This window comes from Galeopterus variegatus, unplaced genomic scaffold (assembly GCF_000696425.1).
Source record: "Galeopterus variegatus unplaced genomic scaffold, G_variegatus-3.0.2 Scaffold4471, whole genome shotgun sequence".
NCBI lineage: Eukaryota > Metazoa > Chordata > Mammalia > Dermoptera > Cynocephalidae > Galeopterus > Galeopterus variegatus.
In genome coordinates, this window is record NW_007730582.1 from 119,094 (window position 1) to 131,682 (window position 12,589).

Sequence of the window (12,589 nt, forward strand, 5' to 3'; positions counted from 1 at the left end):
GAGCTCAGATGGAGGTTACTGCAGAGAATGCCCTGAAAACGTGCCCGAGAGAGGAGGCTGGATAGGGCCAGCCTTAGAAAAGGGTCTGGGACACAAGGTCTTTGAGGGAGACTAAGGAGCATCCCAGTTCTGGGGCCAAAAACCTTCTCCCAGCTCAAAGTACAGTCCAGATCCTGGGCGACCCTTATTTATTTATTTTAAACATATTGATGCTTGATAAATCTCCATTTGAGCCTTTCCTACCTTTGGCGTGGGAAGTGGAAGAAGAGCAGTCCCAGTTCTGGGGCCAAAAACCTTCTCCCAGCTCAAAGTACAGTCCAGATCCTGGGCGACCCTTATTTATTTATTTTAAACATATTGTTGCTTGATAAATCTCCATTTGAGCCTTTCCTACCTTTGGCGTGGGAAGTGGAAGAAGAGCAGCTCATCAGGGAGAGGGTGGAGTTTGGTGTGGTAGAGGCAAGAGATGAAGTGGCTGGCAGATGGGAAGTCCCTCTGGGAGCTGGCTAGGGTGTGTCTCAGGATGAGAAGAAAAGGTCTCTGAGGAGCTGGGAGTGGGGATTCCGAGTACTGAGTGCTGGCAGCCCCACACATAACCTTCTGATTGACTTCTTGACTCAGGGCCAGGCCAAGCATCTCCCCTTCCATCTGCTTGGCAAACATTAATTGAGGCCCTACTTTGGGTCCAGCTGTAAGCTGGGAGGTAAGTGAGTCACAGTCCTTGACTTCACCATCCAGTGGAGGAGACAGATGAATCAAACCATAATTATAATGCCAATTTGCATTTCATTTCAACACTGCAGCCTGGATAATTTTCTTGGTATTTTTCCCGCTATTTTAGTATTTGAACAGCTGAAGAAGCATGAATAATAATTTCGGCACTGTGCTATGGTTACTGGACCAACAACACAGCTGGAAGTGAGACTTGTCAAGGGTAGGGGAGGAAATCCTAGAGGACTTGATCTTGGATAAGGTGTGCCAAGAAGGGCATCCATGCATAGAGAATAATGTGCAACCATGACATGGTGTGTTTTTCTATCATGGACACATGCTTATGAAAAAAGTGCATGTCAGAGACAGCAAAACTAGAAAATGTGTTTAAAATAGACAGGGAACATTGCCACCCGGAAAATCACTGTTAACATTTTGATGTATTTCCTTGCCAGTACTTCTCTAATTTTAATACTCATACAAATGCCATAAGGACCTCTCTAAATACAAATTCTGATTCAGTAGGTCTGGGGTGGGGCCTAAGACTCAGCATTTCTTAAAAGCTGCCAGGTGACACAGATACTCATCTCCAAATACTCTTCAGGAAGGTTGTAGACTATATATGTGTATATATGTCTAACTCGGTTGCTTCTAATTTTTCAGTATAATGAATGATGCTGCAGTGACCCTCTCCCCATAGATTTTTAAATTATTGGTCCAATTTTTTCCTTTATATAAATTCCTAAATACATATTGCTGGATCAAGGGTAAAGCATATTTTAAGGCTTTTGATAGATATTGTGAATTTTCCTTCAAAAAGGTAGAACCAGTTTATATTGCCAGCAGCAATATATGAGTGCCCAATTCCCCACACTAATATTGACACACAACTTTTGCCAACTTGATAGTCAAACAATAGTATCTCATTCTTGTTTCAATTTGCATTTCTTTGATTAATAGCAAGGCTGAGTATCCTTCATATTTTTACTGGAATTTGTATATCTTCTTTGGAAATTGCCTATTTGTGTCCATGGCCATTTTTCTATTAGGGTATTTACTTTTGTTCTTACTGATTTGAAAGAAGCTATATCTATTAGGGATTTAACCCTTTGATTGTTACAAATGTTTAGCATGGCATGCTTAAGAAACCACAAGTATTTAGACAAGCCTGGTGTAAAGGGTTTAAGGAGAGAAGGGTCACATGTCTAGGATTAGAAAGACCAGTAGGGACAAGAGCATGAGGAGTCTAAAGGGCCAGTCTGTCCTCACTGGGGGACTACTGAGAAGTCACAAGCATCCTTGAATTACAAGCTCCCACTCTAGAGACTGGAATGGCTGCACACATCTGTGTTTCTTCCCTTTCAGCAGGGCTGCATGAGCACAACTTATTTTTCGGCGGTTGGTCGCTACAGGGATCCAAACCCTTGACCTCGGTGCTATAAGATAACTTATTTTTTATCACGAATTTGAAGCTTCGTATAGATTCCAACTAGTGCTCTAGAGACTGGAATGGCTGCACACATCTGTGTTTCTTCCCTTTCAGCAGGGCTGCATGAGCACAACTTATTTTTCGGCGGTTGGTCGCTATAGGGATCCAAACCCTTGACCTTGGTGCTATAAGATAACTTATTTTTTATCACGAATTTGAAGCTTCGTATAGATTCCAACTAGTTTTTCTTTCTTTTATGTTAACACATGTATATTTTTCAAATGCAGTATCAATTTTATTGAGGTAAAATAAAAATCTGCAATCAAAATTGAGGGATGGGAATTTTCCAAAAAGAATCCAGTGTCAATGTCCATTTGGAACAAAAACAGGGGAATAACACTAATTAATTTTGGAAAAATAAAAAAAGTAATAGGGGACTAGCTACATCAGGTAATAAAACAAAGCTCCAAAAGTTAAATGGGTAGTTTTGGCTTAGACTAGAGAGACAGATGAATGAAACAGACTAAATGGCCCAGAAGTAGACTCTGTATATAAAACAACTCATATGTGACTAAAAAGGTGGCACTACAAATCAGTGCAGGGAAAAAGGTGATACAACAAGTAATTATCTGGGAAAAAATCAAAACAAAACAATGTAAGGTTGGCCAGTTAGCTCAGTTGGTTAGAGCATGGTGCTGATAACACCAAGGTCCACAGTTCAATCCTTGTACTGGCCAGAGGCAAAGTTAAATAAATAAATAAAGAAAATAAGAAAAAATTAATAAAACAAAACAGTGTAGACATTCAAATAACCATACACCAAAAATATTTTTGAAAATAAGAATCCTGAAAGCAGATGGAATCAGATTGATGGACATAAGATATCAGAGGCAAGGGTTGTTCTTTCCAGTAGAGGCCTGAACAGGTTTTAAGCTCAGGATCTACAACTGAAAAATCAAAGTGGGACACGGGGCAAATATCAGGGTAATTTGTTGCCATACAACCCTCCTCTTTCAGCAACTGGTTAATACAGAACTAGAAACAATATCTTTAAAAGTATCTGGGGAATATTCTCTTGTATAAAGAAGCCCAGACCAAAGTTAAAATTGGGTATGAGTGCAAAAGATATTTTCAGACATGCCAGCATCAGACAGTTTATAATCCTATGTGAAAAAATCACGTGAGGGGTCTATTCCACCAAAGTGAAAAAGAATCCAAGGAAGACTAACATGCTGTACGAGCAACAGTGCGCGGGTGAGTACGATCCAGAAGTGAAGGAGATAAAGGAAAAATCAGAAGAGAACTTGTTTGAAATTAATGCTTGAAAGATTTTGCATAAACATATAATTAAAATGTTTACTGGTTTTGGATTTTTAGAATGACTTAACTATATTAACAGAACAGAAAGTAATATAAACCTTGACAATGTGAAATAAAAAATGGTAGCTGAAGGAAGGAGAAGGGGGAATCAAGGAAAGTGAGCTAATTTTGTCACTTTCCATTGAGGGTAATCAACAGATACTGCCTAAAGGTGATAAATCAATAAACTGTTTAAATATACTGTTTAAAATAATGAAATGAGCTCCAGAAGAATTAAAAATAATAACATATCTAACAAAATCAGGAGGTAGAGGTGAGAGGTCACGTAAGTTGACGAAATCCCACAATTTTATAGCCAAGGAGTCAACAGACACTATCTACCAAAGGCATATGTTTCCCATTGGAAGAATTAAAATCAGAAACTCCAGGGAATGAAAGGAGGGAGGAAAGCTTATCTTTTATTATGTACCCCTCAAGACTGAATTACTTTTATCTATTTTATCATATGCATCCATTTCTTCTGTAATGAAAAGCTATACTGATACCCATTTAAAAAATTATGGTACATCCATAACAGAAGAGTATGTAGCAGTTAAGAAAATGAGCTCCCGACATGGGAAGAAGTCCATGATGTATTTAATGAAAAGGGCAGCTTGCAGAGAGATATGAATAATATGATTCTAGTTATATAAAAAATTAGAGTTGATATGCATGTTTACATATTCATAGGAAATGCCCAGAAGGATATATACTAAACTGTTAATAGTGACTCCCTCCAGGGAGCTGGGAGGCAGGAAGAGAAGGGGACTTTGTTTTACACCTCTATCCTATTCAGAAGGTTTTTGTTGTTGCTTTTAAAAATAAGGATTAATTGTACAATTTTGAAAGTTTTTTTTTTCCTTGTTCATAAATAATATTAACTCTTTATGGAAAATTTGAAAAATCACAAAGAAAAATCTTACCCATCCTTACAACCCTTTTGGTGTATTTCCTTCCAAATATTTTTTTCTTAAAGAATCCAACTCTATGTCTAGTTTGAGGCAGGCAGCAGGGTGGAAAAAGCCCTGGTGTCAAGGTCAAGCAGACCTGGGAGTGATACCAACTCTGCTGAATTCTGGTTGGGACCTTTGAGGAGGTTACTTAACTCATCTCAATAAATGGTAACTATCCTTCTGGTTGCTCAGGCCAAAACTGTGGGGTCAGCCTTGATTCCTGTTTTTCTCATCTAGTGCATCAGCAAATCCTATCAGCTCTGCCTTCAACATATAATCACAGTCTGGCTACTTCTCACCACACCTGGATGTCTGCCAAAGTCTTCCCGATGGTGAAGAAGCTGGCCATATTTCCTCTCTGACCTCATGCTCTACTACTCTTGCCCCTTACTTGGGGTGTCATGGCCATATCAGCCTCACCACATTGAGCACCTTCCAACCCAAGGCCTTTGCTCCAGCTGCTCCCTCTGCTTGGATGCTCATCTCAAAGATGTTTAGGCAAAATCCTTCACCAGATTCAAGTCTTTCCTCAAATCTCATCTTTTCAATGAGACTTCCCCTGACCACCCTAATTTATAATCAAACCTTCCCTCAAGTGCCTGATCCTTCTTATCGTACTCCCCCCTCCATCCCATAGCACTTGCCACTTTCTAACAAACAATACATTTATTACTTTTCATATGCATCATCTGTTTCCTGATACATGAGAATAAATGCCTAGTCCTTGTTCAGTTCACTGATGTATTTTGAGCACCCAGAATGCTGACTACCCCATAGCAAATGCTCATTAAGTATCTGTTGCATAAGCAAACGAAACCAAATTTTCTCACAGATAAAATGGGCAAAATAGGACTTGCCTCATACATCGCTATGGGGATTACATGACATATACTTCAAATCACTTGCATAGCAGGGTCACCTGACCTCATTTAGGGTAGTTAAGGATGGCGTCTGAAGGAAATATTTTCAGTTTAAACCTCAAAAATGAGGAGTTAGCCATGTGGTGGGCGGCAGGACGATGTTCCAGAAGCACAGCTTGTGGGAAGGTCTAGAGCTGAGACAGACCGGTGAGGCAGGCAGGAAATGTAAAGAATTGATTTTGTCATAGCTGGAGGGCAGGGGTGAGAGGGGAGAAGGAAAGATGAGACTGCAGAGCCTGGAAAACCATGACAGCTATAGCTGACCATGAGGGCTTGACAGGGTCCTCAGGACAGTGATTTGGTTTGCCCTGTGAGGAAGAATCACTCTGGCTGCAGTGTTGAGGATGGGATGGCTGGGAGCTGGTGGACCAGGTAGAAGGCATGGCAGCTGTCTAGGCAAGAGAGGGAGGCCTGGGACAGAAACAGTGGAAATGTGGACAATTGAACAGGTGTGAGAGGAGGCCGAATGGGCAGCGTCTAGTGATCAGATGAATGTGGGGGTAAGGGGGAGAGGTGTTTGAGTGGGAAACTGGGTGGATGGGGTGCCAACTACTGCAATGGGGGGCCTGGAGGAGTGGATTTGGAGGCAGGGATGGAGTGACAGGGAAGGAGGGGTAAGACTACCACCAGGCAATGGCAAGGGCAGGGACTCTGGAGCAGACATCAGTGGATGTGGGTCCCAGCTCTGGAGCTTACCTGCACTGTGATCTCTGATGAGTGAATCCAGGTAAGCCTCAGTTTCCTCATTTGTGAAGTGGAGAGAAGAGGATCTGTTCTGTTGGCTAGTCCTAAGGATTAGTGATTGGGTCTGTACTTAGCGCAGAGCCTGCCTGGGGTAGTTGTGAATGCTGGTGATCCTCAAGTAAAAATCTGGTATGTATCCTCACTTGACAATGTTTAATGGATCATTCTTTTAGTAAATAATTGTTCAAATTTCATACCATCAAGAATCATGCAATGATGGTGCCCTGTGTCCATTTTCTGAACAAATAGAAACATGCCAGGCCTGAGCTAGGTGCTGGGGATTCCTAGAAGAGACCAGGATCCAGGCCTTGGCCACTCACAGTGGGGCCCTGAGAAAACAGCTGCCAACACTGGAATGTGGCAAAGGCCACCAATGATGGAGGTGTCCAGGATGTTAAAGACAGAGGCACTTCACATGTCTGGGGCACCTGCATCCTTCTACAATCAACTCAGTCCCATCGGCTGTGTGATCTGACTCTGTCCAGTCCACCTTTCTAGCCCAGCATCTCACTGCTCTAGTTAGACTGCATCTCTTGGAGTTTCTCATATATACAGGTCTGTTTCATACTTCCAAGCCTTTGTGCAAGTTGTTCTCTCCATTGGAAATGCTTTTCCCACCTTTTGAAATTAACCACCACTCACCCTATGAAACACTCAGAATCCAGCTTATGTGTCCTCCTCCAGGAAGCCTTCCCTGACTCCAACACAGGGTCAGGTACACCCACAGCACTCTGTTGGGCTGTCATGACACTCTCCAGTGTGGTGACTGCTTACTTGTCTCTTCCCGACTTACCCTGGGTCTCCTTCATCTCTGTATCCCTAGAAGTTCCATAATTTGACAACCTGGTAGGACTCGTCTGATCACCACGGAGAGCCTCAGCAAATGGATGTTGCTGTGTCCAGGGGCCAGATGGCCACACTGTTTTTGGTGTCGCTTTCCATATTGCAAGAGTTACTACAGTCCTCACTAACCAGTTCTCATCTGGTCACAGTCCCTATTGCCACAGGCCATCCCTTTCCTTACAACAGGGGAGGAGTAGAGGAAGGAGGTGAAGAGAGATAATTTGACAACCTGGTAGGACTCGTCTGATCACCACGGAGAGCCTCAGCAAATGGATGTTGCTGTGTCCGGGGGCCAGATGGCCACACTGTTTTTGGTGTCGCTTTCCATATTGCAAGAGTTACTACAGTCCTCACTAACCAGTTCTCATCTGGTCACAGTCCCTATTGCCACAGGCCATCCCTTTCCTTACAACAGGGGAGGAGTAGAGGAAGGAGGTGAAGAGAGCAGGGAGTGTTGGTACCCCCTGACATGGCAATCCATAGCACCCTACAGGGGAGGAGAGGCAAAGGGAATATTCCCCAGTCCGGGGTACTCTTCACACACACCCAGGGCTCAGGCCTGGCCCTTGGAGGCTGGGTCTTCACACTGTAACTACTCCTTTCTGTGAGCAGCCATGTCAGGAACCCGCCTGTCACAAATACTCAGAACAGCCTCACTGTCTCCTCATGAGCAAGGAATCTCAAGAACCCACCTAGCTAATGACTTAGTCCGGACTCTTTGGTTCCAGAAAGAGCTGAGACAGAGGCCCAGTTTGTAAGAAATCTGATTATTCAAATTTATTACCATCAAGAATTATGCAATGATGCTGTAGTTTTTCTTAACAAATAGAAAACAGACTGTGTACAACAGTGAACTCTACAGCACTAGCATCCACAAGGTAAAAATGAATGTTTCATCCAACATTACCAACCCTGGATTGTTGATCTTGACTGAGCCTAGCTAGACTTGGGGACGTCTGGATCATGTCCCTCAGCTAAAACAGCTATGCACCCTTCCCCGCCCCCACTTACCTATCTAGATAGTGCTGCCCAGAGGAAGAGGCCCTCTCCCTGCCCCTCAGCAAGCCAAGATAATAAGGACTGATTATAGTACCATTGATAGAAGTCCAGTAGTCTTGCCACATTGGTTTATGAGGGCATCTTAAGAGTGGAAAAGGGTGATTCTCAGGGGCTTTGAAAATGGCTGCAAACCAGGGAGGGAAATCATCTGGCCCCTGCTCTGAGGACAGACATGTGCTACCAGGCCCACTGGCCTGGACCTGAAAGGGCAGCCACGCCCCTACTTGGCCCTGAGGTGCGCGGGGCATGACACACACCCTGACCTATGCCATTCACCTTGGCCATATGGCCCAATTCCACAGCCTATAAACACCATGGCATACCGCAACGCTGGAGACAAAAGCAAGGCGCTGGGGCCCAGGGGTCAGCCTGGCAGCTCCCTGGGGAACTCCAGGCACATGGAGTTGCCTCCTCTCCTGCAGGTTTTAAGCAGAGATGAGGAGACAACTCTCTTTTCCTTGGGTTTTTTGTTTGTTTGTTTGTTTTTTCTTTAATTTTTGTGGGTTTTTGTTTTTTAACCTTTGCAAACACTATGGTGATGAGGAATGCCTTGTCAGGCTCCCCCAGACACATCTGTGGTTCTGGGCTGTGAATGTTAGACACACACTGGAATAGGCAACTGGGGATGAGTGTTTCCTATCTCCTCCCCACCCACCACTGTCTGTAGGGCCTAAAAAAAGGCTAAGGAAGAACAAAATAAAACAAAAAAAAATTGTTTCCCTGCATTTGGCTGAAACAGGATCTTGTTTGAAGGGCTGGAAGAGTGGCCGGATCAGTGCCCACTCTGGGGCCCACGGCCAAGCCTGTGCTCAGGCTGGTGGCAGCTCCAGCTCCACTGAGGAAGGCATGGTCTGTCCTTCAGCAGTAAAAGTCATACAAAAAAAGGATCTGAAGTGAACTCAGAAAAGAAAAGAAGCCCCAGCCCCCAAGGTGGCCCATTCTACAGTTAAGGATTTGCCATAGGAAAAATCAGAGGGAAGAGGCTAGAATCCCTCAATCTACCCCACTTAATGTATAAAAAAGGAGGCTATGCCCCCATCCCCACCCCATGACAAGAAGCATGAGAAACGCAGCAGCGGAACAGAGAGCTTGAAGCGGGCTCCAGGTGGGCTTGGTGGACCTGCAGGTTTTAAGCAGAGATGAGGAGACAACTCTCTTTTCCTTGGGTTTTTTGTTTGTTTGTTTGTTTGTTCTTTAATTTTTGTGGGTTTTTGTTTTTTAACCTTTGCAAACACTATGGTGATGAGGAATGCCTTGTCAGGCTCCCCCAGACACATCTGTGGTTCTGGGCTGTGAATGTTAGACACACACTGGAATAGGCAACTGGGGATGAGTGTTTCCTATCTCCTCCCCACCCACCACTGTCTGTAGGGCCTAAAAAAAGGCTAAGGAAGAACAAAATAAAACAAAAAAAAATTGTTTCCCTGCATTTGGCTGAAACAGGATCTTGTTTGAAGGGCTGGAAGAGTGGCCGGATCAGTGCCCACTCTGGGGCCCACGGCCAAGCCTGTGCTCAGGCTGGTGGCAGCTCCAGCTCCACTGAGGAAGGCATGGTCTGTCCTTCAGCAGTAAAAGTCATACAAAAAAAGGATCTGAAGTGAACTCAGAAAAGAAAAGAAGCCCCAGCCCCCAAGGTGGCCCATTCTACAGTTAAGGATTTGCCATAGGAAAAATCAGAGGGAAGAGGCTAGAATCCCTCAATCTACCCCACTTAATGTATAAAAAAGGAGGCTATGCCCCCATCCCCACCCCATGACAAGAAGCATGAGAAACGCAGCAGCGGAACAGAGAGCTTGAAGCGGGCTCCAGGTGGGCTTGGTGGACAGAGAGGGGCCACAGCGCCTGCCTGCCATCCGCCCACTTGCCCAGGGGTGTTCTGTCTGGGTTCTCTGATGGGTGTGGCAATGTTCCTGAAACGCTGTGATCCCAGTGGGGGCTGTGCTCTGCCAGCAACAGCATCCGTGCAGGAGGGCTGGACGATGGTCGGTATGGCTCAGAGGAGCTGGGTCCCCTCCGGAGCCCCCCGGCGGGGGCGGTGGAGGAGGGGGGGCAGTGGTTACGTTGCATAGTGGTCAAAGCTGCCGAGGTACTCCAGGGCTGCACGGTAGCACAGCTGGTACTGGTCCTGCTGGGACATGGGGCTGGTCAGTGGGGGCAGCACCAGTGGATACCCCCACCACTCTGCTGAGGGAGCTCACACTGCAGCCAATGGGCCACAGAGAGAGCCCCTGCTTGCCAAGAGCAGGTGCTGAATCCAGACAGCTGCCCCAGGCAGTATCCAGGGAAGCCTGAAAGAGCATCTGAAGGCTCATCTCTTTCCCTTCCCTCTCCCAGGACCCTACATTTACCTGCCTTCCCCCTGCCACCCCAGTCATGTTTATCTGCACCTACACTGTACACCCCATAAGGGCTGCTGCCAGACACACTACAGGAGCTCAGTACAGAGCTGCTGAACGAACAAACACATCTCACTCATTTATTCCTTGAGCACCTTAGGCAGAGCAGGCAATGTTATATGTTGGCAGCATAAATGAACACATGTGCCTGTGTGTATCGACCTGTAGTCAGCTGCCTAGGGTTGCGGGGAGGGCCACTGGGGAGACTCTATCCCTGCACGCTGGTCTGCATACCTCTGTCTGCACCATGGCAGGACGCTGTGTGCGCAAGGTCTTCACGGTCTGGAACATGTCCACCACGCCCTCGTAACGCATACGCTCCAAGACAATGCTCAGAGTGATGAACACCCCAGTGCGGCCCACACCGGCACTGCTCAGAGACACACTTGGGTCAGGAGTCCTGCTCACCTCAGGCAGCGGGTCTGCAGCCCTTCAGGGCCCCACCTGCCCCCACCCTCCATGGGGACAGCCTCACCTGCAGTGTACTGTGATGGGCCCATCCTGCCCAAACTGCTCCTTGGTCTTGTGCACCTGCCCGATGAAGTCAATGAAGCCCTCCCCCGTCTTGGGCACGCCCTGCTCTGGCCAGTCTGTGAACTGGAATTGCCGGATTGTCCTTGACTGCCCATCCTAGGAAAGGTGGGTGGGGGACAAGGTTAGGTTTTATGCCTTAGGCTTCAGACCCTCTGGACTAGGCTGGGGTAGTACAATAACACAGGCATGCACCTGTGAAGCTGTTACACCTGAGGCCACCCCAGGATTTGTGCTCACACCCCACCTCAGTCCCTGCAGCTTGCGCTCAGGTACCGTGCAGGCAGTGACCGCCACCCATGTGCTCAGGCAGTATTACGGACATGCTTGAGTGCCAACAGGCACACACTCCTGCCAATACTCACCCGGGCATCTGTGACCTTGAACTCACGCAGGATATACTGAGGCATGTTGTATTCAGCCATCGGATCAACAACAAAGTACTGGTAGCGAGCAGAGCGCTCTGCTGGCCAGTATTGGTGGCATTTCTCCTGTGGACAGAGGGCCCAGCCCCCATGGTCAGGTGTGGAGAAATTAGGGAGGGGAATGCCAGGCTTTAGAGGATTCTGGGACAGGATGCCTCACATGGTGATAATGTGGGTCTGAGGTTATGCTGACGGGAGGATAGGGTGTGAAAAGAGTATCACAAGGGGCATCTCTCCCAAGGGTGGCTGGTGTTCTCCCAGGTACATGGAGGGCCCTAGGGGGAAGGGGTGGGCTCACCCTGCCCATCTCCCGAAGCTTGGTCAGCATGACGATGATGGTAGAATTGTGCTCCCATAGCATGCGCCAGAAGTCCTCGGTGCTCTCTGCCAGAGGCCCCTGTGTAGCTATGTAGGCCTTCTGCTGTCTGGGGTGGACATAAGACTGGACATGCTGGAGGTGCTGCTGCCCCCAGAGTGTCCTCTGAGACCGCCTAGGCCCTTGGGGCCTTGCTCAGATCCCCCTCCTCTAGGAAGGCCTCACTGCTCTACCCAGCCCTTCTGGGTTGGCCCTACTCTGCTGCCCCCAGCCAGACAGGTGCAGTCCTAGGCACCAGTAGGGTATGCTGGGGCAGTGACATGCATACTGACCTGTAGCCATCCAGGAAGCTGGCATTGATGTAGTCAGAGCCTTCCACGCCACGGATGGGCTGCAGACACACACGGGTCAATTCATATGGCATGATATTCACCAGGCGGTTCTTGAACTTGTTGCAGGGTAGGTTGGCGCTGATGAAGCGGGACGTGTGGGCCTTGGAGCTGGCCAACAACTATTTAGAGGGAGAGGTGGGTCAGGCCTGAATTACTGTGGGGGTCATCCCCATGACCCAGTCCAGGCCCTGGAGCCAAGCAGGCCCATCTGAGCCCTACCTTGAACTCTAGCTCCATGGCGGTCACACTCTCCCCAGGAGGCACTTGGCCCAGCTTCTGGATGTGGGCGTAGAGGTTGCGGGCAGGAACCTCCGTGTGTCCACACGTGGCGGCTTCCAGCAGCGCCTCGTGGATGAACACATATTGGTCCTCTGTCTGCACCATGTAGTTCCTCTGCGATCGCATGCACGTCACATGGCCATAGATGTCAACCGTCTTTTCGTGCTTCATACGCTCCAGCATGGCATCGATAACAATGAAGCAGCCCGTGCGGCCCACGCCAGCACTGCAG

At 47.1% G+C, this 12,589-nt stretch overlaps 1 protein-coding gene and 1 non-coding gene across 12 annotated transcripts in view; one reads left to right on the plus strand and one right to left on the minus strand.

Moving 5' to 3' along the window:
• The first annotated feature begins 2,803 nt into the window (after positions 1-2,803).
• TRNAI-GAU lies at positions 2,804-2,877 on the plus strand. Its single transcript has one exon. It is a non-coding gene; the product is annotated as a tRNA-Ile (tRNA).
• Positions 2,878-7,710: 4,833 nt separating this feature from the next.
• The window catches only part of PTPRF (protein tyrosine phosphatase, receptor type, F), a 53,315-nt gene continuing 48,436 nt past the window's right edge, over positions 7,711-12,589 (minus strand). For 9 of the 11 annotated variants that reach the window (XM_008587644.1, XM_008587638.1, XM_008587647.1 and 6 more), the window contains 7 exons: positions 12,298-12,583; positions 12,019-12,197; positions 11,669-11,795; positions 11,311-11,436; positions 10,890-11,044; positions 10,649-10,784; positions 9,218-10,143 (listed from right to left, as the gene is read on the minus strand). In XM_008587644.1, coding sequence (XP_008585866.1) covers positions 10,075-10,143; positions 10,649-10,784; positions 10,890-11,044; positions 11,311-11,436; positions 11,669-11,795; positions 12,019-12,197; positions 12,298-12,583 — 1,078 coding nt within the window. In that variant the 3' untranslated portion in view covers positions 9,218-10,074. Of the gene's footprint in view, positions 9,139-9,217; positions 10,144-10,648; positions 10,785-10,889; positions 11,045-11,310; positions 11,437-11,668; positions 11,796-12,018; positions 12,198-12,297; positions 12,584-12,589 lie in introns of those variants that run through there. The other 2 variants (XR_551587.1, XM_008587640.1) reach the window with 2 other exon arrangements.